This window comes from Lepisosteus oculatus, chromosome 12 (genome assembly GCF_040954835.1).
Source record: "Lepisosteus oculatus isolate fLepOcu1 chromosome 12, fLepOcu1.hap2, whole genome shotgun sequence".
NCBI classification, from domain to species: Eukaryota; Metazoa; Chordata; class Actinopteri; order Semionotiformes; family Lepisosteidae; genus Lepisosteus; species Lepisosteus oculatus.
The window spans coordinates 8,887,570-8,915,343 of NC_090707.1; the positions used below are offsets into that span (position 1 = coordinate 8,887,570).

The 27,774-nt window shown below is 38.5% G+C and overlaps 1 protein-coding gene across 1 annotated transcript in view; it reads left to right on the plus strand.

Moving 5' to 3' along the window:
* The window catches only part of LOC102686973 (receptor tyrosine-protein kinase erbB-4), a 369,352-nt gene that overhangs the window by 320,598 nt on the left and 20,980 nt on the right, over positions 1-27,774 (plus strand). The window contains exon 21 of the mRNA XM_015358522.2: positions 25,758-25,913. Within this exon, the coding sequence (XP_015214008.2) occupies positions 25,758-25,913 (156 nt within the window). The remainder of the gene's footprint in view (positions 1-25,757; positions 25,914-27,774) is intronic.

Consider the following 27,774-nt stretch of genomic DNA (forward strand, 5'->3'; position numbering starts at 1 on the left):
GAATTGAAATGATGACTAAACCTGCCTGGCTTACCTTGAACTTTCAAGTCTTTTGGTTTTCTTGTGGAAACGCAATTCTCTGCATGACAACTTGATCACCACTTCCCCATTCGACGGGGAAAATGTGTTCCAAGACTTATGTTGTCTGCATTCTGCAGATTTTGCTAGAACATTGTTTAACGTTTAGACATAGTTGTTCCTGCCCTACTTCGGACTCAAAAGCCAATGACTTCTGCAGACCGTGCTCAGCCTTAAGCACACCAGACAGTAGTAGTGCACCAGAGATAAAGAAATGAGTAATTTACCTGTGTGCTTTACTGCCCCCTTTTATGTCCAGGTATTTAATAGGAATGCTCCTACACTTCTTTTATACATAAATTAGGACAGTATTTATCTTTCAGACCTGTAATTAAGGCCTATTATTCTTAATCGTCATTAGCATTGCTGCCTCATAGCAACTGGGCCCCTAGTCCCTGGGGTTTTATCTGTGTGGGGTTTGCCTCTTCTCCCCATGTTCATGTGCATGACCTCTGGGAGGCATAATACTGTATGTAAGCAATGTATTTTAACCCTCAAATACAATATTAGAACTATGGGGTAAAACAAGATTCCTAGTGTTGGATATTTTTATCGGCTTCTTGGAAAATTGTCCCTGGTTTGAGTGCGGGAGTGTTTGTATCTGTGTGTGTCCTGTGGTGGACCGGTGTCCCATTCAGGGTTTATCCTGCCTTGCGCTCGTTGCTTTCCAGGATAGGGTCTGGCTCCCATGTGGCCCTGTATTGGATAAAGCAGTCATTAAATGGATGGATGGATTAAGTTACAGGCTGCCGTCCTGTACTTTGTCAGTTAGGTTTGGGAAAGGCATCGATACATCTGAGCACCTTGGTTCTGGGATGCCAGGATGCATACAATAATAGGAGCATGCTGGCTCCAGGATAGTCCCTGAAGCTCAGTGCAGTATAATTTTATTTCTGTAAACTAAAGAAACAGATGAAGTACTTAACAGCAACATGGAGGTACAGCAATTCTTTGCTCTAAACCTTCCATAAAACTTCCATCTGTTACTGCATTATTATTTTTTGTATTCAGACAGTCTTCATATCTCTCTTATTTCTTGAATTTTAAAACAAACGTCATGAACCATTCTGCTGTTTGAGTTGAGGCTGGATGTGCTCCTGTGTTGTTTATTCATTGAGGTTGGTTATGTTCCTGTGTTGTTTACTTTTTGGAGTTTTTTTTCTTCTTTTTTTACTTTTTTGTTATCCCTTTTAAAATGTCCCCCAAAGACATTACAAATAAACAGTTTCAAGCAATCACCTTTTCAGCACTGTCAACACAACAGAACTGACTCACTCTTTGTCATTGGTGGCTTCTTACAGGCACTTTTACGGTGTGTTTAGAGAGATTGAGCTTTAACTTTTGACTGATTTAAAAGATTTATCTCCTTTATCGATGTTCTTTTTGAAGACAAAGCACAATGACTGAATAACCTTAATAATAATAAAGAAGTCACTCACTCCACTCTGAATGTGTCCCCAGTTTTTTTCAACTTCAAGTCTACACACTGTTTAAATCAGTGACTGAAACTGATGCAGTAACTTCTTTCAGGGTTTAAGTGTTGTAGATGTAGAAGCAGAAGTAAATCACATGCTGAACATTATTTTTAATCGTCAGATACAATATTAGAACAGTACGATAAGACAATATTTCTGATCTTGTGTATTTCTAATCAGCAGCTGATGACCATAATAAACCTGTTGCACATTACAAGTGAAATTTACCAGGGAGTAGGGTCAGTAATCCATAGCTAATACCCCCAAATTCCTGGATGTTTGCCTAGAAATGAGAGATAGAACTAGACAATTGCTAGCTCACTGTGCAGCATTATGAAGCAGAGACAGACAAAAGCATCTACTGTCAAGAAAATGAAAAATACAGACTGTTCGAACGGCATCCGTGTTTACTCTTAATTTTCTAATTTTGTGGAAGACTTACTGTACATCACCAACAGGGGTAAAAGACCTGGGGTTTGCTCAGAATTTAATTTTCCCATTTGGCTGTTTGCGATACCAAATGAGCATTGATCACACAGACCCCTTCTGCTTGCAGAGGGAAGTTCAGCTACAGTTGTTTCCAGAGATAGAAGAGCTAAGCTGAGGTCAATTTCTTTATGTGTCTATCGGGAATGAGTTAGCGTCACACATGATCTTTCCATCTGAAGCACATTTTAATATTTCCAAAGTGTTAACATTATTGACATTTGCTCATGGAAATTATAATAAGTAACATTTTATTGCCAGCCAGTGACATTTTTGAGTGCTAATTTGGAGCATTTTAGAACAAATCTTTTTCCCACTATCTCACTCAAACACATAACCACTGGCTCATAATAGACAAATGTCATCCATTAACACAAGCAAGGAAGAAAATGTTATTGTGCAAAGTATATCTTTTTGCAAGTCTTGTTTTTTTTTTCAAATTTATTTTTCAGAAAAGCATTTTGTGCTGCTGTCTCATGGTGCTTTTTTGTCCCTGGGTTTGATTCTGGACTCTGTGTGGTGTTTTCTCTCCCAATGTTCATGTGGGTTTTCTTCGGGTTTGCTGGTTTCTTCCCACTTTCCTTTCACTGACATGGTGGCACTGTTAATTGCAGTCTTTACATTGTTTCTGTGTTCTTGTATGGCAGTCTGCCTTGTGATGGAGTAGCATCTCACCATCTACCCTGTATTTCTAGAATAGGCTTCTTTCCAAGGATTTCAGCAACCCAGGAATAATGGGCTTCTAATAATGGATGAAACCATTTATCTTATGTATTATGTTGATCGGTTCTCCAGGTGCTGTGGTTTCCTCCCACAGTCCCAAGACATACTGGTGGGCTAATTGGTTGCTGGGAAGATTGGCGCTGGTATGAGCGTGTGTGTCTGTCTGTGTGTGCCCTGTGATGGCATCCTGTCCAGGGTGTATACAGCCTTGTTGCTGTTGCTTGCTGTGTTAGGCTCTTGGTCTCCAATAACCGTGATTTGGAAGCAACAGAAAATAAGTAGATGGATTTTCTGTCCAATCGAATTTAAAATGAGATGATGTGTTTGTAAATTGTGCATTGCATGCTTCAGACAATTACAGCTTGTTCTTTGTTTCTACAGTGAATGAGATAAGATCACTTTATTGACCATACACAATTTATTGTATTAGGAATTTGACTTTTCGCAAACCCCAACCTTCTCTCCATGAGACACACAGACAGGGAGAGAAGCTTGGGGTCAGAGCGCAGGGTCCGCCATTTATACGGCGCTCCTGGAGAAGTTGGGGTTAAGGCCCAACGGAGTAGGATTCCTCTGCTGGCCACAGGATATGAACCGACAACCTTCCAGCCACAGGCGCAGATCCTTAGCCATAGAGCCACCGCACTGCCCCATATGAGATAATGGTGCGGTACAGTACATATTTCTGTAATATATCAATGTGGCTTGAGAAATGGAATAACATGGATCTTTATCATATTTTGTTTTTTCATCTACTTAATCATGCGGTGCTCTTAAACAGGTCATAAAAATGTTTGATCAGAATTGAACAATTCTGCTAAATCAATAAATACTGTACCTTCGCTATGCAAACACTTTAAAATTGCAATCATAAAAGTTTACAATGACTTGGCGCTGTTTAGTGTTGTTCTGCTCTCTCCAGGTTTTATACAGCTGCGCTGTTCAAAAACCACACTCAGCCATCTCCTGCCAGCTACATACTTAAGAATTATTGCAGCCTTTTCAGAATTAAAATGCCTTAACAACTGGATAATTCATTCATTTAATTTGCCATCCCTGGACGTTCAAGAAACCTGTTGCAATTCCTACCTACAATATATGTGAGACAGGCAGTCTGGGAATAAAGGGATCACCGTCTCTCCAAGAAGAGAAAATGTCACACTGAAGTAGGGGATGTACAGTAACTGATAAGTGGGGACTGGCACAGACACAGGCGAGGGCACAGCGGTCTTTATCAGGGTGCTGTCATTTGCATTTTAATAAGCGAGCAGGCTGAAGAGCTGAACCAAGGCCAGCCTCATTTAGTTGTTTCGAACAAAAACTTAACAACAGAACAATTCAGATTGATAACTGGAAATCTCAAGTGTCTCTGGTGGCTGCTAGCCCTGCGCTGCAGAGATTAAGGAGGTATAGTTAAATGCTGTGAACCTAGAGGAAGCACAGAGGGAGCTTGTGAAGGGGGTTTCAGTCCTGTGAGTGTGTGCGGGTGAATAAAGAGCCTATTAAAAAAAATTAAAACATACTGTACAGCACCTCCGACCAGGTGGTGGAGTACACTAATCTTGTCACTCTGAGTCAGGATGCCAGTGTATCACAGGGGAAAACTACTTCATGTTCATGTCTAATTAAGACTCTGTGCTTTGCCTAGATTATTACCAACATTCTTTGCTGCTTTCCTGCTATATACTGTCCCTAGCTCTGTTGGAAATTGTAGTACTCATATGTTTCTTATTGTACTTTAATTGTGATACCTGTGGATGTAACTGAATAGCTCGGTCAAAAGCTTCATTAAAAAGGAGCTTGAGGACCTAAGTTCACTGAACTGGGGTTACATGGGAAAACATGCTACAGTAAGCCACCATATACAGTATTTTCCCTTCTCAGTATTTCCACTAATACATCATCTGTCACATCCTCTGCAGAATAACTGTACCTCAAAAATAGGAAGGTGTTTCTGCATTCCTGGTGAGAATCTGTCTCTTTCCTATCTCTCTATGGAATTCATTTTTTTTTTCAGTGTACTGTAGGTGATTGTTTAAAGGGGATGCCTTGCAATGTTTGATTTTTAACTTTTTTTTTTGCTCTTGCCAATGAATTTACTTTGAGTGCACTGAGGTGCTGAGGATAGATGTGTTTTATTCCTATTCAGTGCAGTTTGGAGATACCATGTGGTAGAACTATTTTTAGCTGGGGAACTTAGAATTCGTTAAGTTTGTGGAATTGAGAGACTAGGCTGAAGGAAGGAAAAGACAAGAACTTTCCCACAGGAAGAGTGAATGGGCTCTGACGTGCAAATTTCAGAGGAAATCTTCCATTGTTCCCTTCTACTGGTACAAGGGTTTTAGTGCTGAGTTAGTGGATGTGGATTTGCAAATGCCTATCCTAAATTGGAGGTTTATAAAAAGATTAATTGGCAGTTCAAAAATTTGAAAAGAGAAGCAACAATAACACAATTTTCCTGTAGTGGGTGTTAACCTACATTTATGTTAAATATGACTGCTTTAAAAAGTACCTTAATTTTGAGTTATATTAAAGAACAGCTATGCTAATAGAAATGCTGGTGTTTGTGTAATTGGGTTTTATATTGTGTATGCTTGCAATAACAGAACATAAAACCCAGCTTTGTGTTACCATTAGCAGGGCTATCACAATCTTTTCACTGCTTCTCAACAGGTACTCAGTATAATTTTACCCAGAAGAAAACTCTTGAAAACATGGTATTCATGGTGCTAGTGAATAAGCAGCCTGTGCACCAGGACAATTGTAAATACATAAATTTAATCCTAATAGCATTGTTGCCAGGGTGAGTAACGAATGTGTGCAGTATAATTAAACAAACCGCATCAGTGTATCTGTGGGAACAGCCACTAAAAGTATCCTGAATTAACTCTTCATAAGAAAATTAATCATTGAATCATTAATCTAAAAAAAAAATCATTGAGTTGAAATGTCAGTGTTCCATACTGTATTCGTGGGCAGAGCAGTTTGTCTTACACTTCATGTTCCAGTTTCTGCATTGTTTTTGCAGAATGGAAAATTCATCTTTGACTCTAAGCAGAGCAGAAATGTTTTTCGTTCTTGTTCATTTTCCACACCTTTCTTTTGTAGGATTTGTTTTCATTTTTAAACTCTTTGTTTACTTTTTTTAATTTGGTAATTTGAGAGTTAATGTTCTTACTGGTTTGCATGTGTAATTGGTGGGACTGTATTACTAATACTTAACTTCCAGGCACTTCAAGGCAGGCTGGGCACTGATACGCTACCCATGTTCCTAACATTGAAATCCACTTTTGCATTTTATAACCTGGTAAATAAAGAAGTTTATAAGGTTCTATGTTAATGTAGCATAAACTGTGTATGCTTTGTGTACACACAAATCAGAACTAAGAGAAGGGGAGGAATTGTTTTGAGTGGACTCAAACCCCAAGTCGTCAAAGACTGATGCCATGACAGCATTTAGTTTGGGTCGTGTCACAACATCGTGGGATATGGTGCTTCTCAAGCCTCTCCTATTGGCTGTTGTGATAAATATGTTGTAAATAGATAGATAGATGGATAGATAGATACTTTATTGATCCTGTGAGGGAAATTGCAGTGCAACAGCACCTTTACACAGACAACACAGCCACAGTGTAACGAATGATACAATAATAATAGTAGTACAATACATACAATACAATCAGTACAGTGAGGGTGCACTAAAAGAGTTACTCACAGTCCAGACACACAAAGAACAAACTAGAACAGAACAGTACGCAGAAAATATAAATATACACACAGATGAATATAAATATACTGTAGATGTAAATATAGATATAAATATAAATATAAATGTATTGCACGGGTCCCTGGCATATATTGCACAAAAAACTGTTGTAAACGGGAAAAGAAAGAGAACAGATGTAGCAGTAGATGTGTAGATGTGTTCAGTCCAGAAACAGGTCACTGTCAATGTTGCCTCTGCCCAGACGCAAGGTGGATCCATTGTACAGTCTTAGGCAGAAGGCAAGAATGACCTCCTGTAGTGTCCCTGTCGCACTGTGGATAAATCAGTCTATTGCTGAACGTGCTCTTCATTTCTACAAGCCTGTCATAGAGGGGGTGGGAGATGTTGTCAATGATGGCCTCTAGTTTGGACACCATTCTCCTCTCAGGCACTACCTCCAAGGGGTCCAGGTCATACTCAATGACAGAGCTTGCTCTCCTGATGAGCTTCTTCAGCCTTTTAGAATCCACTGCTCTAATCCCAGGGCCCCAGCATACCACTGCTACCATATGTACATATGTAGCATCTTACTACATACATTGAAGGACCTGAGCCTCCTCAAGAAGTAAAGTCGGCTCTGTCCCTTCTTATAGATGGCCTCGATGTTCTTAGACCATTCCAGTCTATCGTCGATGTGGACTCCCAGGTACTTGTACGAGTCCACCATCTCCACGCCACTCCCATGGATGTAGACAGGAGTAGGTTTGACCTTTTTCCTCCTGAAATCTACCACCAGTCCCTTTGTCTTTGTTACATTCAGTTCCAAGTGGTTCTCCCCACACCACTCCACAAAGCTGCTGAACAGTCCTCTGTACTCCTCCTACTGCCCACCCTTGATACATCCCACAATTGCAAATAGGAAGCAATTACAACTGAATACCTACTGTACATAAGCACATTGTCTTGACAGGGTATAGATAGCTTGTGTTCTTTAGAGGATATACCAATTAGTACATGCAGTAATTCCTGTGTGCGGATTGCTCCATATTGACCATTTATGTGAAACTTGGCTCCCAGTATGAATTGGGACTCAGATAGCCTTCCAATTGCAGTCTCTCTAAACGGCCATCACTGTGAGACTTTGTCCTGTCACCTTCCAGACTGATAGTGTTTCAGATGAAGCTCCTGAAGTAGAGACAACCAGTCAAACAAATAAATGCTCAATAAAGATGGCTAACCTGGAGCACCAGATGATTAACAAGACACAGCCAATGTGTGGCAAATTCAAAGTTTATTTCTTCAAATACATTCCTGAAGTAATTAAGCAGACTGATGAATTCACTATAGTGGGAACAAACCTTCTCCAAAATCAGAATCACTTCCAGAATAGATATATTCTTCATTTTTTAATAGGCTATGCAATAAAAAACTATTTTCCTTTCACCTCTATTATGTAATGAAAAACAGGTGCATTTTGGCTAAACTGTAAAACCACTCAAGGGTCTACATTCTCAAATGAGATTCAATTTTTCAAGGTTTTATAAAAATATATATATATTTTATTTTGTCATCATCAAACATTTACAGACTCCAAGAAAAGATGGAATTCTCTGCCTGTCTTAAGTGTATCTTTTAACCACTGCCAAACCAACTAAGCATTTCAGACATTTGTCCCCAGGTCTGATCAATTGAGCAATAAATTGAAGAATCAAAGGTCCAATTAGTGGTGCAGTCAGAGGAGCTCAGATCTGCCGAGCAGAGTAAACAAGCTGGAATGGAATCTCAGACTGTTTTCCTTCATTGACATCATTAGTGGGGAAATGCCATTCGCCGTTGTTACTCTATAATGAGCTGCTGTCTGTTCCCAGGGGCTTATCCTCTATAATCAACATTGTGCTTCACTTCTTCTTAATCTTTTGCTACTTTTTTTCTCTACCAGGCAAGCAAATGGGTACCTGATAAAGCCCAGTGTATGTTCTATTCTGTAATGTCTGTTTCCATTGATTATGTATTTTAGAGGTTGGTTATTGCTTTTTGTGTGTTTTGTTTTCTTTAGTGTTTCTCTCTTGATCTCTTGGTAAAGGAATAATTGTGGGAATTTGGTTTTCAAATACCAATAGTAATGAGTCATTTGTTTGATACCTTCTGCTCTTCAAACCCAGCTATGATATAAGCGTACATGCTTTCCCTGGAAAAGCTTTCAGCTGTGGGTCAGTCCCTTCTGTTGCATAGGCTCTTGGAATGTGCTGTATTAAGAAGAAATTGATATTTGATGTTAATACCAAACAAATTATTTAATATTTTTTTATCCTTTAGAGTCTTGCCTATCTAATACACATTCCTTAAGAGCCAGAGGGAATTGGTTAAACAGACTGCAGGTGCTGAAAGATATCTTTATTTTAACCCCATGGTTGACACTGCGTTGTGGCTATGTTTCTTTTCTTCACCTTTCAGCGTGGAGTAAGGCTTTACTTGTTCCTTATTATATTACAAGTTGTATATTAGACTTGTATAGTATATTGTTGTATGTTATACATTGTATTAATCCAGATTTCAGATGCATGCATTGCAGTTGAAGGATCAGAATTGATGAAAGAAAGCGGCCAATTCTACATTTAAATTTGGGTATGCCCATCACTGCACAAATGCGCCATTCCTATTCACAGCATTCCAACCTACATTCATTAATCTTGATTCTTAATTTGCTATTGCTACCCAATTCTATGATAAACCTTTCCTGTGCACAGTGTTGTGTGGTATCCTGCCCTCTCCTCCTTGCCAGTTCGGTCTCCCCGACAGTGCCGATAATGAGCTGGCCTCTGGGTGAGGTGGCAGGGTCCAGGGCTCACCTGGGCAAAAAGAATCTCATATCATGCCACATTTATGTGAAATACATTAACCAGCCCATCTGGTTACTCAGCATTGCCAAAATGCTTCTCGGGTCTTGAGGACAAGGTCATGTGTTGGTACATGTTAGAAGTCATTGCCATGTTTTCAAACGCATATGGCATCATATGGCCCTAGGGCCTTTCTCCTGCTTCTGTACCAAGCAGGGTGGTCTGGCTCAAACTCATTCTCACCAGCTGGCCTGTAAAGCATGCACAATGGGTCATACAATAGGAGTGAACCAGGCTCTACATTGAAAATGAAAATACTGAGTGTATTTGTTCTATAATTACAGTATAAGCAGAAGCAGTTCTTGGATTCTCTGAAACGATTTCTTTTCAGCAGTGTTCAAACAACATTCAAATGAAACAAAAGACAGTTTTAAAGATTGGGTATATGAAGCGACTAAAAAGAGCGAGGAAATTTGCATTTTTCAATAACAAAAAATTCAAGAAAGCCCATTGTGAAGTTTATCACAAATGCTTATGTTGAGCTTTTCATTTGCAGTATATTTTTTTTTATTAATTTTGCATTTTAATGTTTTACCGTTACTTAATTATCCTCTTGAAACTGCGACTCCCACTCGATATTCTTGTTCGTCATTTACTCATTCTGTACTGCAAGAAGACAGAGTGTAAACATTCCAAGCGCCTCAAGCCTGGAGCCTAATTGAATCACATTAGCAGGATCATATAACAAGAGGAGCCAAATCACATACTAAAGTTTAGGTTAATGGAATGATGTCACATTTTGCCCTTGGATCTGGAATATTTCTAGCGGGTCGGCATGCTGCATAGTACTTGTATATGTTGGGTCGGTTTGTTCATCTCAGTTTAATCAAAGAAAGTTTCATTAAAGCAGATAACGATTTTGTATCAACACATATTCATTGCTGTGTGCAGAACTGTATAAACTGGGATGTGTCCATTTGGACACCGCCCTTCTATGACTCGCTCTCCCATGCAGCGAGTACACTAAATAAAAATTCTAATCCGCACTTTGCAATTTAACCAGTGTAGGTGTCCATGCCTTTATTCTGTTTCCTTATCTGAGAAATGGCAGTGATCTAAACCAGCAATTCTCACTGGTCGTGGTCCTGAGGGACTCTTGTTAGCTGGACTTCAGGCCAGCTGGGCCCTTAATCACTGCTGCTAATGTATGCATGCAATTGATGCTCTTGCTTGTTTAGACTGTTTTTTGCATTCAGTCCTTGGATTCAAAAGTACTCTAGTTCCATTTTTACAAACAACATCAGCATACAGACCTTTATATATTTGACCCTTAACTCACTAATTAAGACTAAGACTACTTTAGCTTCATTATTTCTGACTAAAGAGCTTTTAAAGGGCATTCAGTTTTTTATTGCATATACAGGTGGGATGACAATGTATCTATGATGATGGTGTTTGTTTGTTTTTCTTCTGCTCCAGTTTACATGTTTAAATTTCTGCTAACACATTCGCTCTAAATAAAATGCCAATGAAAGGAATGAGCAGGGGATGTGCACAAAATTTAGATTTTGTCAAAGCGGTATCATGGCATTTTAAAATGCAAAATTACGGAATCATAAATGAAGAAGAAACACTTTGATTAAATGATACAGGTTTTGACTCTACCTAAGAGATTCCTCCACCTTCAACCTTTTTCACTGTAAGATCTTGAACTCTACTATACCCTCAGTGTAGTACTTTGTCTGCAGTACTGGAGTATTGGGCTCCACATCATTAAATGGTTGCTTTTCCAGAACTCAGATTAAATATGTACTGTAGTTTTGGGGTAAAGACCTGTCTGGGCTCTGTTTTTATAAGGAATGCAACCCAGAATTCTAAAAGCTGTTGCTGTGGGTTTAGAATTTGTTACATCCCTACAAAAGCCTTGATCTAGTGAAAAGTCAAGAATGATTCATATTAAAACCTCTTGATAAACTGCCGTTATCGGGGGCTTTTTCAAAGGCTGACATTTTTTTCCCTTTCATTCCCCCTTCCATTATCTTTTTTTTCTGTATCTCATTCCCCTTCCACCTCTGCAACATTTAGTTTCCCTGCCTCTGCTTCTATCTTCACTCTCTCTGCCACCCCCTGTCAACCTATGTTCTACATCCACAAACAGTTTGTTATTGAGTCACTGCAGGCCTTGAATATGGGCATTGGGGTGTGACATAGTGATTGGCATCTGCACAGCTTTGATACTAGTGCAGTCTGCCCCTGGTCTGGCCTAGGGTCACGACTACAGCGTTCTACAATCTTATCACCTACAGTATCTGTCCCGTAGAGGCTTATGTGACAGGCTAACACCTCAATGAGAGACTGTGAATAACTGTGAATGGGGGTGCATACAGTAGGTGCATGTACCTATCAGTGTAGGACAACCACTGAGAACTTGTCCTCACAAAGATAGCAACTGCTGATAGACACTTGGGAACGCTCTGCAGTGTAATTTGTTATATTTGTTGACACTTAAAGCTACAGTAAAGTCCACACCAGAGCCACAGTGTCTTATCAGGCCAGAGCTCATCCCAGTCTCTCTGGTGTTAAGTAGACTAGAGAGCACTTGACTCAATCCTTGCATGAGACACACTGGTCCATCACAGGGATTATCCCTCATGCAAGACGCACTTTTACAGCAGATATTAACCAAATCTTCTTTTAAATCAAAAAGCGGCAGAACTATTTGTTCGGGTCTACTTTCACCTTGTGTGGAAGCTTTATTTCCGTGAAGCATATAATAGTAAATGGTAAGTCCCTGCAAAGGTAGAAAAACAGTGTTTAAAACATCGGCACATCACTGCAATTGTTGGCATGCATTGTCGCAGTGGTTAATGAATATGTAGATTTTGCTATAAAATACAAGAATAGCTTATATTGTCCCTGTTGTGAATAGCAGTAGTGGAAGCACTGGAAGTGATTCATCCTTTTGCCAAAATGTTTAAAATAAATGTGTAGCTTTGTTTAGTCTGCAAGAAGACAGCAGAGGGACATCTACAGCAGTTGTCGTTTTCACTTCAACAGAGGAATTAAAACATTTTCTGCAGCCAAGTTTAAGTTGTGGAGCACTCTTGTATCCATATTCTATGAGTTCTACCAATCCCGTTAGAGCTCTGAATATATATTCTACCTTAATCTCTTTCTATAGATTTAAGTTCTATTGTACCATAATCTTAAACCGAAGATATTAATCTTCTTTTAAATGCTGCTTTTTTTTGATGAACGAGACTAAAAGGAAGATTAAATCCCTGATGTATTCTTGCATAAACACTATGGGCTATATAAGTAACAGTCAATTTAATGCTATGTTCAGACAAGGTAAGATAAAAGCTGGAGGTTGGCTTGTTATAAAAAGACATTGATAACAATGGCTTATTGATAAATTCACCTACGATATAGATGGTTACTAGGCAACTAACATCCTTCAGCTGTTAGTACCACAGGTGCACATGGCATTCAATACAGATGTAATCAAAGAATTATGTTTTTATTGATATTCTCTGTATTTCTATCTTGTAAACATTTGTTCAGCCTGCACCTCTTCCCAAGCAATTAGACACTTCTGCAAGGTCTAAACGGTGATTCACATGGATTTGTGTCAGATTGAATAATTTTAAGGAACGGACGAAAACACAAATGAAATATAAGAAGGGTTACAAACAGGTGATTCAGTCCACCTGGCACGATTAGTTACTAATAGCTGATCGACCCAAGGATTTCATCCAGCTGCTTCTTGATGCACTGATGTGAAAAAGGGCCTCTTTTTCTCCTTTATTTTCACTTTTGTGACCTCTGGTTAGTTTCTCACTGTTGATTCTGAAGTCTGTTGGGTTGATTTTGTTAATACCTTTTATTATTTTGAATACTTAAGAACATAAGAAAGGTTGCAAAAGAGAATTTTAGAAATGACAGGCCCATCAGTCCTGTTTGGGTTAGTAGCTCATTGATCCAAGGGTTTCATTCAGCCATTTCTGAAAATATTCCAAGGTATCAGCCTTGGTAACATGACTAGGTATCTTGATCCATCCTCCTGAAAAAAATTACCTGACTCAGTGATCTCCCAGTGCTGACTTGCTGTGATGGCTTTTTGCTGACAATCTTTGCAGTTTCACAGTAGGCCAGCGTCTGTATGTCTGAAGGCCTGCTAGATGAAAAAGGACTGCTAACAGCACAATTGGAGGACGTGCCCATTAAGTCTATGAGAAACTAAAGTAATGAAAACAGATGTCAAAGTTAAAACCACAGTCCTTTTAATGCCTTGCAGGTTTAGTGACTGAGAGCCGGCAGTAACTGACACTGCCCTTAGCTGACTAGAATTCAACTTGTTTCAGTGTTTTGTTGGACATTGCTGCCACAGTCTGGAAGAAAATCCAACTGTGCCTCCTTTCTGAGCCCTTTATACTCCTGCTCCTAAATGAATGAGACATGAAAATGTCACTCACACACTCATCACAGCAGAGCAGAGGCTAGTCTGTGGAGCTAAGACACAGTGCTGTGTATTGCCGTTGCACAGCAGAGACCACAGAATTAGGAGAAGGACACTTTTAATTTTTAGGCCCAGTACACCAGAGCAGTCATCTGTCAGTTGCACGTCTCTTCAACAGAAAGGTAATGTATGCAGTGTGATATGTGACTGGTGCAAAAAGAGGAGTATTTCTGAATGAAGTGTTGCAGAGCTTTGATTTGAAAACCTTTGCGGACTCAAGCTGTTAGAGACAAGGGTAGAAATACAACTTGGTTAATGAATGAGGGTAATAATCTCTCAGCCAAAGGTACATTAATGCTTAAAATGCCCTGTCTTGTTATGAAATCTTTACTTTGCTCAAGATGTACAAAACTGAATAACAGATGACTGGTTTTCACATTTGTCTTGATTATAAGTCAGATAGTAGTTCAGGAATTCTGCAGTTTCTAGCCTCACCTTCTTCACTGTACTTTGCAGCAAGATGCCCTCTTGTTACCCTTAGTTGTGGCACTGCCATTCAGCATTTGTCCATAGTTGGTGGCAATAAATGAAGCATATTGACATAAAACTAAGCAGTTTGTATTTGTGGACAAAATCAATTGAATTCACTAAACATATAGGCACTTTTATACACTTATCATAGTGAAGCCACATGAAAGTCCTGTATATCTTACTGTGCTAATAATAGTCTTCAGTGTCTCCTGAATGCCTGCTGAGATGATACAATGTGAGGGTTTAGGTCCTCTGTAGCGCTTGTAGGATTTCACCACTGTCACCCTTTCCTATCACTTGTATAGCACCTGACAAAGAGAAGAAGGAGGGAGAGCTCTGTGGACAGGATGAAGACGTGGTGAAGAGTACAGGGCAAAAATGGAAGTGAAGAGCTAAATGAAAGCTGGCAGTTCTCTCTGGCTCTCTAATAGGCCTGGAGATTACAGAAGCTTTGCCCATTACACTATTGATAGACAAGGAGCTCCCTGGGGTGGCTCCTCTCTGACAAGGCAATAACCAGCAGGGAGAGGGAGAGGATCGGGTCAAAGGGCCACAGTGAAGTGAAAGGACAGGGAGACATGTCTATGTACAGTAGGGGGAGCATTTGGATGTTTAAACTGCAGTGGTTTACAGTCACAGCTTCAGTGATGGCATAGATCGCCATGAAAAATGCTTTTCTCATAAATTAGTATAAAACAATAAATCTCACAGCCTTTGAGTTACTGTTTTACTAATTGTGACACAGTGGTAGATCTGCTGTTTGAAGACGTACAGTAAGGAACCAGGCTGATGGCCACTATCCCTGCGGTTCTGCATTTCTTTCACTGCTCAGCCTCTGTATTCTCACATTAGACTAACCCTGCAATTAATGGATATGAATCAGGGATTTGTTATTTCTCATTTAGGATTTAGGGCAGCAGTAGGTATGATCATACCACATACTGTACCTCTTTCTGCTTGGAACTTTTTTTTTAATTCCTTGCTAATCTCACACCCCACCTCTGAATTGAAAGTGAATTCCATTTTGCAGAGTGACAAAAAACATGTTTTGAAGTAAAAACCTTTCAAAAGCTTTTTAAAAGCTTAAATTTGAGTGGACATGTTCTAACTGCTGTCACGCAGAGTATGATCATCTGGAAACTGTGGATTTTGTTCTGTAAGTGCCAGTGCTGTTGCCCTTAGACACTGATTATTTCTTCCCTAGGATCGTGGTTCAGCGTTTTAAAGCTACCAGGCAGGATACTGAATAAATGCGAGAAACTCAGCAGAGAAATTTTAAATTGGTTGAATCATGCCATGAAATGTTTATCCCAGTTTTATCATCGAGGATCTCCCTATAACCTCCTCTGCCCTTCCTACCCCCTGTTCACCACAGACGTCTGCTTGTTGGCCTACGCAGAGCTCTTCAATCGGCTCCCACTTCCAGATGCACTGCTTCAATTTTAATTAGCCCCTTGTCTTTTGGTGAAGACAACCTTTTTTTTTTTGCCGGTCACTGGGATTTGTGGTTAGAAATTGTTCTAATAGGCCACAGAGGGAGTCTCCACCTCCAACTGGAACATCCAGAAAGGGACCTAGAGCTGTAACCCCTATTAATGCACAGAGCAGGTACTGAATAATATGAATGGCTAAACGAAAAAGAGCTAATCCAACCTAAACTCCCTTCCCATGTGGGGTATGAGGGTTTCGTCCTGTTATTCACTGTATTGTTATTCCTGTATTGCGAGCTTGTTTTTTTTAATAAACTAAATGAACAGGAACCTTTAGATCTCTACAGTATGTTCCTCTTAAGTGTGTGTTGTGCTGCCATCAGGTTGTACCACTCTGAGTTTCGTTCTGTGATTTGAAAATAAAAAGCAGACAAAACAAAATGGGAATTGGTTGGTGGGGAGCATCTAAACAGATTCCAGGTTATTCCACCTAGAATAAATATTCCACCAAGAAAAAGAAAAGATTGATTTTAGTACTTAGGGAGGGGGGTACTCTAGACCCCACATCTGAAAACATCATTACTGTTTCTAAGGCTACATTGAAACACATCACTGGTTCACCTTGGAGCCTTAAACATAAGGCAAAGCCAACAACAGCCTCACTGAGATGAGGCAAGATTGAGTTTAAACAATAACACAATAACACATGAACCTTTCAGACTTTGGGAGCTGCCCCACATGAAGAACGTAAGAGTAGGGACGCTTTAGATGTCTACATTGGCAAACTAGTTATCATTCAGTACCTTAAGATACCACATTGGTATTGAATGTGATCACTCTAGTTAATACTGAGGAAATCTGTTATAATAGTTGAAACAGTGGTTTTATTGACAAGCAGATTTACAGCAGAATTTAATGGCAGAATTTGTTTTGTTTTGTCAAATAAAGAAATTGTTGCCAAAATGATCAGGTCCTGAAAGCTATTCTGGTGTGTTACAAGAAGACCCAATCAGTGATAATGCTGACAAATGGCATTTTGCTCAAAATTTTGAATCAACTAATGTGTGGTGTTGTAATTACTAAGAAGAGGCATGTTACGGTATACCGTGACTGAGGTTTTATGCTTAATTCTCAGGATTCTTAATTCAGGATGTGAACTGCACAGGATTTCTCATGGGGTTGTAGGAAAGTAAAAAGTTTTAGCTTTCTTTCACTTAAACGCACTTTCACTTAAATCACTTTTGTGGATTTACTGTAGATCTAATAAGCTAGCTTTGTTGAAAAGGATTCATAGCTGTTAAGTTATAACTTTTTAGCCTCCTTGGGCAATTGCTTAGTCGAATGAGACAAAAATGTTTGGAGAAAGGGAATCGTGCTTTATTTTCTTATTAAGGCTGCTGTGAAATATTATTAAACTCATCACATGGCACCAAGTTTTTAAAAAGCCTTTCCGACTTCCTCTTGAACACAGTCTGAATGTCCAATTCAATTGATTGACAGATGTTATCTTCAGATAATGATGAGGATGTAACCAGTGCTCTGACTCGCTGTGGTGCCCCAAACACCTGGCAAGTAGGGGGAGGGGGAGTGTAAGAGGACCGTACTGACTGACTGAAATGTAACAACAAATTTAGGGATTACTACCCCCCCTACTGGCGATGGGAAGCGGAGAGAGTCCTTACTGTATGCTCCAACGAAGAGACAATTTCTGTCACTTAACCTGATCTATTACTTGTTTAATGGGCTGTATTTAGCTGTCAGTCAAATGTATAATTATTGCCAATAACATTAGAATGATTAATTTAGATAAAACACAAGTATCGTAATAAATGTTCCAATAGAACCATCTATTGGATGAACTGTCCACTGGGGAGTGCTGAACCCCGTCCTGCGCATTGTAACCCAGCTATGTTAAGTAGTACCTGTACAATATTCCTGCCACCAGTCTTTGCAAATAGCAGAAAAGGCTGTTGTGCTAACATAGGGCCAGTGCTGTTGTGGCACCTCTGTTGTCTTGTGCAGAGGGAGAAAGGAAGAATAAATAGTGAAAGACTGCTTGCCAGTGTCATTTGCTTTAATTATAGTCTAGCAGTACTGCCAGCAGCAGATTGAAATTGGTAAGGAGATAATCCCATTGTAGTGTGCTTGCTTTTACAATATTGCCACAGCCTTGCCATTGTAGTGCAGTTATTTCCCCTGCCAGCAGTTCACATTCTCTCTTCCTTCGTGGTTATCACTAATACGTAAAAAAAAATATTTTTGGTGCTTTGCTTCTAGTTAAGCTACCAATATTTGTGTCTTGTCTTATCGCTGTAAAATTGACCGTATTAATGGACTATATATTTCATTGATTTCTGATTGCTTTTAAGTAGACACAAAGGATAAATATTGCATTGCACGAGTGTCTCAAGGCTTATTGTAATCAACATCTCTATTGATCCTCTGCCTAAGAGCCAGAAGTAATCTATTTTAAATACACTTTCAAGAGTGTGTACTTGCAGCCTTGTCCTTTCTATTGTAATTGTATTGGCAGGAGGCCACGTAAAGCTACTGCAAGAATTAAAGTATTTAGCATTCATTTGGCCGTGTGAGTAACAGTGGACCTTTATATACAGTACACTCCTGCTTTACTGCTCCTCTGTGTCATATGTGGGATAGATCACTGAATACATGTATAACTTCAGTAACTACATCTATATACAGTATAAATACAGCTGGCATGTATTGTAAACACTGTTGATGGGTTAGGAGACATTAAAACAACCTGCTTGTTATTAGTAGTGTTATTTGTGTGAAAAGTTTTTGAGGTTGAAAAGACTCAGGAGCTTGAAAAGATTCCTCTGCACCCCTTTCCCCAGATTTATCTGAAATGTGTTCTGTATGCCTGATCTAGGCAGCTTTTGCCCTTTAGCTTTTTTTCTAATATAACAAACTGCTATTTTTCACTTGGTTTTTCAAAAGAAATTTTACAAGCTGTTTAATGTGAAAAACACTGCCATAAACGTTCCCCCAATTAATAATAATAATAATATTAATAATAATAATAATAATAATAATTAATATTGCTTTAGTCTCCTAAGTAAAAAATACCCAGCTGTTTTTTGTATTTGCATTTATGATATTGTACAATATATACAGTATCCAGACCAATACGAGTCCAAATCCAAAGTGCAGATTTAGAAAACAGACCTTAAATGACAGGCAAATGATAAATGGTCCTTTATTTCTTATTCTGTAAATCTTCTGTACTATTGATTTGTTGTCACATTTGCCAGCAGTGGTGAAATGGTTTTGGACAAAAATGTGTTTTTAACACAATTTTGGTTGATTCAGCTTTTGTCAGTATATATTATAATAGTGTCACAGAGACACTTCAATGCCAGTACAATAACCCCTGTCTCTGTCTAAATGGAATACCCTGTGCAAATCCTTTACCTTAATCAAAGGGGTTTGCAGTTAGCAGTGCAGACATCATCTTAATTTTCATCAGAGGAATTAAACTACTATACCTCCCTCTATCGCATGCCTGTGATTGGACTGGACTAAAAAAGCAGACAAGCTGGTTCTTTTGTTGCAGTTGTTTGATCTTCCAGATTTTTGTTATATACTTAAATATACAATAAAGTGGGGTCTTCATTTGTTGACTGCCCCAGCATGTAGTCTAATGTACTTCTACAGGTGTGGTAGCACCAAATTCTAAAAATGGATTGCATTCTACACAATATTTCCATTTTAAATTCACCTCATTGTTTTCCTTAATTAACATGCATGCATTTGCAAGCCATCAATTTTCTCTCTGCTTAATTGTCTTGAAAATTGAGAAAATTACTATGTACTTTTTGTATTCAAGTACAAGAATTAGGGTTTATTCCAGGCATAGCGAAATTCTTTTCTTTGTCTTGGACACCCACATATGCCCGCAAACTTATACAAACACCTATATGAGTCTCCATACATCATCCCAAAAGTCAGACACATACATCTCCAGTGGCACCAACATTCTGTACTGTATAAACGGCACATCTGCTTGCTTGCATTGCAAACACATATATGGTTATGTAAGCATGCTCATACACTCTGAATGGCAGATCCCTAAACATAAAGCCACAAAGCACAGTCACACACATGCAAAAGTACAGTCCATTCATTTTTTGGAGGTCATTTGGAATCAACATCCACTTTGCAAAATGCCAATTAATTGCAGTTTACTAGCTAATTAGCTAATTAACATGAAGTCATAAATCACAAAGAACATATAAATATGGGGCTGGGCAGTGATTTTGCACTCATGACCCTTCCAGGTTGGTATTTAAATAGAAAGAAAAATACTGTGATGCAAGTTTGTGATTTGCATTGTCCCACTTTTTTTTCTTCTTCTTCAATGCTGTGTTCCCGATTAACTGACAGAGGGATTGAGAACTGTGTGTGCAAACATGGAGTCAAACGAGACAGGAACTGTTTGACCTTTGGGCTTGGGTTTATAGAATGAGTCCAAGCAGGTGTGTCTACCAGGTGAGAAGGGTTGTTAGTTCTCATGGTCAGCACGTACAGTACGTGGTGGCCTTTCAAGGTTGTTCTTGTATGTACATTTCTAGTCTCCTTTGCTGCTCAGGAGGAAAAAAGGCTAATGTTTACTAGATTATAAGCCTAAGAAGGACATGTCGCTACAAGCTATGTTGAGTTCTTCCTATGGTCGGTGCTGTGTCTGACATTATTTCTCAACTCTGTCTAGTCAAATGTACATTCCTCTTCTACTCAGGACAGTCACAATTGAATGAATGTGGAGTGCTGTGTTGGACAAGCATAGCTAGAGTGGCAGTGAACTGGAGTACCTAGGGCTGTGTCCAAGGAACAGTGTAGCACTTTGGGACTCAGCAATGAAATGTTCTGAAGGGTGATAGGCAACATGCTTTGTAGTTGGCCTGGGAGCAATTCCTGATAAGATTGTGATTTTGTTGTAAATTACATGACAAATGATGTAGAAAATAACAGCCTTTTTTTGAAAGAGTGAATGTCATGGGCAATTTCCAAATGGCATGTTTCCAATATTTGTACTGGCTGAAATTTTTCTCAGCATACATGCAGACTGGTTATGAAGCACTAAAGCAGAACTACAGTACATATGAATTTGAAGGCTTTTGCCACAGTTTAGAATTCAGTTCATTCTGCCTCAGAGAAAATGATACCAGATGTTGACATACTATAGGAAAATACAAATTTTACAGAGATGTTCAATTGCCTTATGAAGAGAATCAAAGTTAATGTGACTAACCAGACATGCTAAATACATCTTATTTTATTTAATATGTTTAATAACCTCATAATTAATTTTGATCATCTGTACATAGTACACAGTGCTTTATTGTATGGCAGATATCCTTACATGGATGGTGTAGTTAGTTTAATTATAATAAAGTCTTAATATAGTTCAATGCGTCTATTGACTCTGACTTATAATGTAGCATGTTTTTAAAGTAATATTTCAAAACAGCTTAGTAAGGAGAAACGAGTCATCCTAATTTCCATTTCCTATTGATATTTTACTTGCTGAAACAAGCTGTGTACTGCAGCTGGTACAGTGTTGTTTGGTCTCCAGAGATAGCACTGATGAAGTTGTTGAGCTATTCAATTGTTCAACCGTTTAACGGGTTTCAGTCTTGCTCTTTGTGAAGGATTGTGCAACATTTATGGTTCTCAGTGGCATAAATATGTTGTACTAAGGTTTACTCCTTCAGAGGCAGAGAGACAAAGCCTTGGGGAGTCTGAACGGGTAAATGTAAGTCTGTTTGTGGTATGTTAGTGGAGACGGATAGATCTTGTAGAGTAATCCTGCAGCCTGGATGATAGAGGTCAACTGAAGTTTGTTTTTTTGTGATTGGATTGTTTAGAAATGGTGCTATTGAATTCCTTTGTCCAGCATCATCCCATGTAGTCACATGTTTCTGTATTCTAAGAAAACTCCTTCCAAACGTTTACTTGCTTAAAAACACACACTGTTCAGTACACAGGTGTACATAGAAAACTTGCTCTTTTACAGTCATGTCCATTCTCTTCATCTGGGTGCCTGTTTAGTCCTGAAATGGAATCTGTACAAGAAAGGGGCTCAGCATTTTTGCTGTAATGAGGTACACAGTAACCGTATGTTTCAGACAACCCTCAAAGCAGACCAAGAAAAATGCAATTGCATAACACCACTTCTTCAGCCCATTATTATGTATTTGTTTCCCTTCTAGCTATGAACCAGAAAAACACAGTGTGCTCCAAAGGGGACGAAGAGAAACTTGTTCTGTGGTCCTAGGAATTAGCCCTTTTCATGACTTTAAGAAAGACATAAGAACAAACATCAGGTTTTTAATTTCAGCTTTACTGACATTGAGCCTGCATTGTATATACTGTAGGCTGGATCCTACATATGCACATTTATTCTTTGTGAAAAATTTTCCCTGCCAAGGTACAGTTTGAAGACAATAGTTAATGATTGAACAGTTACTACAAATTGTTAAAAGTTCTGAAGAGATCATTCAATAATTAGGTGACAATTTTGGTGGCAGGATTTGTATTATCCCAGATAGAGCTCTCAGCTGCTCAGGTCCATTGTACCTGTGGGGGACACATACTGTACTATTGTACAGTAGCAGTCTTATTTTATTTTAGTTTCTCAATGATGGAGGGATTACTGGAGATGATCTGGGATGGACAAACGGAATGTTTTGGGATGAGAGGCCTGTTTTCTTTCCTTGATTGTATTTTACTTGTTTGATTTGGGCGAATTTTTTTAAAAAACATTTAAATGTATTCACAAGAAGAAGGCTTATTAAGGGAGAAAGACACACACCTACTGTACACCTGCTGTAGCACACTGTCTTTCTCTCTTTCCAAAGTGGCAGCCGTGAGGTCTGACCAGAAACTGGCATTTGCTTTTTGAAATTGCCTAGCAACAGAACACCCTAGTCCTCCATAGAGGCTCAAGGCAGAATAATTAAAGAGAGGTTTTCTTTTGTTCCTGGGAGTGTACGTTTCTTTCAACACGGCTCTCTCTTAAAGCAGAAGAGGTTTTTTTTTCCCCCCAATTTCCTAGCCATCCACTATTTTTGCTTGTGTGATAAATTGGAACTAGTTTCTGAAACTGGGCCTCTCACTTTGTGGCCATTTGTATTCATAAAAAATTGATGACTGGTACAGGTTATTGAACGTTTGCTTTCCATTATTAGGTGTGCAGCAGAAAGATATACTGTGTGCGCTGAATCAGAAAAAAATTAGCCTAAATCTAAAACACTGATGGGAGGTTTATGGTACAATCAGTCATTCACTCCAAAGAATGATGTAAGAGATGTAAATTTGGGCGGGGGTGATACAAATTAAAATGTAACTCAAAAAGGATAGTTTTTGCTGCCATCAATTTGTCTTGCCTAGATCAGACAAAGAGGACAGAGGATGAAACCAGAATGATTAAGACTTTCTTTAAATGACTGCAGACCTTAGGAAAATTAATATTGCACAGAAGATGTTAAATAATAACATTTAGCATCTGGATGCCTGTAGGAGGTGATATTACCCTTTTCCCTGTAGAAATTTTCACAAGGTCTCCCAGAAGGCCCACAGTGGATGCCCTCTGGCTATAGTCTTGCCTCCTGCTGTTGTTTTTGTCTTCTGTGTCTTGCCTGAGGCACAGGTTAGTTTATAAACCCCAGGTCATGTGATCCACGTCTGCCAATCACACCACTATACTGTATACTGTATGACACACACATGGATTTCATCACATTGAGTCATTATTTCAAACAATGGAATGGAACACATAAGAGACAATCATTGGAAAATGGACAAAACAGTCTAACAACTAAGACAGCATACTGTAGCTACAGTAAATGCAAATTTCAATAACAATGAGAGAGACAAGGTGCAGTAAAAATATAGGAAATCCCACAGAAAATATAATAATGCAACAAGAATATAGGAAAATATGAATGTAGGAGCACTATAATTGTTAGGTAAAAAAGATAAAGGGAAGGTTATTCTAAACAAAAGGAAAATTATTACAGGTAATTATAATGGCTCTTCACAACCAAATAGACAGTCAGCACCATTTTCTGTTTGTTACTTGTTCTGTTTTTCTTTTATATTAGTGTTTCCTATGTTTTTAGTGCATTCTTATGGTGTAATTGCCTGCAGTTTCAAATTGCATCCACAGAACTTCAGGGATATACAGTATAATGATTCTTAACAAGAAAATAGCAAAGATTGTTTTTTTTAACAAAAGAAATGTTACCGAGTGAAACAGGTGTTTTTCTCAGTAGCCTCTAAATCAATGACATGTATTGTTCACTGCGTCTAGAAAATCAATGCCTCTGGTTTGATCACTTAGGTGTTGTTATACCAGGCAGTGCATTTCAGCTCTCAATTGAAAGTGGGTCACAATGTTTGATCTTGAGTAGCTCCTGAAACAACAAATATATTTGAAGCCTTAGCAAATCAAGTTTGTATTTTAACGTAATTATTAAAATATTTTCTTCTGTATATAATTACAGGCATTAAAAGTGAAACAAAGGCTTAGTAGAGCTTGTGATGACAGTCATGGAGACTGTACAAACAAAACAGACACACCTGAATCCAGAATCCCACATGCCACTGCCATCACATGACACAGTACAGTACAAGGCATCTGAATAAAGAAGACAGGAAGCAACAGACAATCAAAATGCACACACATTTTTTATCTTTAACTGTAGTATCCTGATTAGGGGAAGGTGGGTGGTTGAGGGAGCTCTTTGTGTTTTTGGTGTTACAGATCCCCTCCTCCTTCAGACTGAAATATCAGCCAGTGAAGCTCTCATTGGCTGGAACTGCATGGGTGGGAGCAGCATGATTTGTAAATGTGCTGTAATTGGCTGGACATAAACAAGTAAAAAAAAATGTTGTGTTTACTGTAAATGTGCGTCTGTGTTCTGTTTTAAATGTGGGGCAAGAAGTAGTTGGGAGTGTGTAGTGGAGATATACAGTACAGTAGGTAGAAGTTACTGGGTGTTTAATGGAGACTACCATTCAAGAAACCAATTGCAATCTTTTCACCTCATATTAAGACTTACGATTTTGTTTTTTAAAACATCTGCATCACAGAACCAAAAGCATCTGTTGCTTTTTAAATCCTCTCAGTGCTCATACAAGAGGTTAAGGATAATTATATGGATGAGCTGTTAATTGGACATTAAGTGTGAGAACAGTTTATTAAATTAAAATCCAATCCATTCTTCATCTGCCAAGTACAAAATCACTCCTTTTCAATGTCATTGGAGTGAAGCAATGCAGCTTGTGAGAGTGCTATTCAAAGTTTTTTAAGTCTCAACACGGACATTACCTAATACCATCTTTTTAATCCCATATGAGGTTTAACAGCTTGCCGGTCATTCTGTAAGTTTAAACACTGTTACCTATTCCAGAACATATTTCCTTCCCCATTGTGAATGTTGTCTACTCCATAATGATTGATGTTTTAAAACTGCAAAAAAAAAACGTTTAGACTGTGTTTTTATGTCACTCTTCTTACTTCTTGAAAAGGACAAACATTCTGTGAAAATACAAATGTGTCATCACAGATGTTAAAAGTGTGATGTGAGAGCAACATAAATACAGGTTAACCTGAGTTTGAGTTTTTTTACTTGCTGTAGTTCTGCTTCACCATAAGGTGACATTGACCTGTGATAAACTTCAGCTACATACACAAGAAGAGTGCCTCTTCAAAGAAGAACAGTATTACTCAAGGATAAGGAAAACACTGCCTTGAGAAAGTGGAATGCAATCACTCAGACTACAGACATTTTCATATTTCCTCATCATTTAGAGTACATTGAGTTCCAAAAAGAAATTAAGAATGTAAAATACAATATTTATCTTATTAGGGAAGAAAGTGTTAACGTTTTATGATGTTGTGCTCAGTAAGCAAGCTTTCAAGAGAAACATCTCACTGAAGATGTATTATTATAAAGGTTTACATGTGTCTCCATGTGTGACAGGAGCTATGCTTGTGTTTAACAGGGGATGATGTACCTGGAGGAGAGAAGGCTGGTCCACAGAGACTTGGCAGCCAGGAATGTGCTGGTTAAATCACCCAATTACATCAAGATCACGGATTTTGGCCTAGCACGCCTGCTGGACGGGGACGAGAAGGAGTACAACGCTGATGGGGGCAAGGTTAGTGCAATGGGATGCTGGGAAACATCAAGCTAGGGATGGTTCTGTTTGTTTCCCGGAGGTGTCTAGTATATGGAGTTTGGCCAACCTCTTTTCAATTGTCTCTGATTGGATAGTGTCTTCATATGACACAAGGCACCCAGTTGATATGAGAAAACACTGTCACCACATCCACGTGAACATGCAGTGTGTGATTTTCTGCAGCTTAACACTGCATAATTTCTGGGTTCATGTTGGAGGTTTAGGTTCTACTAACAGTGGGAAGAATATGCATAGGGTTATAGAAAGGAGGGGAACATCAGAAAACTGGAAACCACATAACTCATTTTCGCATGAATCTTTTTGTGTGAACTTTTAAACATTTTTTTACCTGAATGTTATGGTCAAGATAAATTTGAAGATATATAACATGCTTATTTCCCTCCGATTTTGTTTCTGGAAATTCAGAGATTGTTAGTACATACATCACCGCCTGTAGTAAGATTAACCTCAGAACATCTCTCTTAATGTATAAGTTTTTCAAGTTTTCAAGTTGCTTTTCACAGTTTTGTTCTTAAACAATTTAAAATATCATCAGTTCATCTTTTATATGCCTATGTATTATTCTAGAGTGAGAAAGGACACTTATTGCTTTTATATCTCACCAAAAGTTACAGTACATAAGCTGAACCCAACTTAAATATTAATAATACAAACACTGTAATTTGTTTGGTTCATATAGGTTTTGACAATTTATTTTTTATATGCATTTCAAGTAAATCACCTGTCATTAAATTGTGTATCTAGAAATGAAGAAGGCACTGGTACAGTAGCATTGGGATGACTGAAAGTTGCAATATACAAAACAGTCAGCAACTTTAAGATAGGATCACAATATCACTTGTCCTGAACTTCAGTGGGGCCACAGATTCCAGTGCAGAGCATAAGAGCTTTCTAATTAGTGTGGGAATGCTAACCCTAGCCCTAGCTAGAGTTTCAACTGAGCAGATCTGCAAAAGGTCTCTGGAGTTTTCCAGTCAGCAGATTTGAAAATTTTCTTCAAGCCACAACATATGGACACAAAACACCACAATCCTTCGTTAATAGCTGAAGGAAGTTAATTTTATTCATTCATCCATCACCTTTACTAAAAATTTTCAAAAAGGTGAAAAATGCTGTTATAATGGTATTGGAATGAGCGTGCGTTTTAGGCCAGGGTAGGGTAAGGGTTGCAAGAACCATTAAATGTTTACTGCAGTTATACTTCTATTTGCTAATTAAATGACAAAATTAAGAGAGTTTACTCAATAGAACAAGTTTTCTTCCAACTTTTGATCTGATGCAGTTTTGGGATGCAACTAATGAAAGATATGCAAAACAGGTGGCCAAAAGTCTCTGAAATAAAAACTTCAAAATAGGATCACAATATCACTTGTCCTAAAATTCAGTGGGGCCACAAATTCCAGTGCAGAGCGTTAGAGCTTTCTAATTAGTGTGGGAATACTAACCCTAACCCTAGCTAGAGTTTCAACTGAGCAGATCTGCAAGAGGTCTCTAAAGTTCTCCAGTCAGCAGATATGAAACTTTTCTTCAAACCACAACATACTGTATGAGCACAATACACCAAAATCCTTTGTTAATAGCCGAAGAAAGTTAATTGTATACATTAATCCATCATCTGGAAGAAAATTTTCAAACAGGTAAAAAATGCTGTTATAATAGTAATTTTACTATTGCAAGTTCTCATATAACTTTTGATATGACTTACAGTATTAAAATTCCAAATAAAAGCTCCTGCTGTTTATTCTGTTGTTGTTGACGGTATCCTCAGTTTTAACATTTTAGTAGTGTTGTATCTACAGTGTGTCTTTTTGGTGTGCCT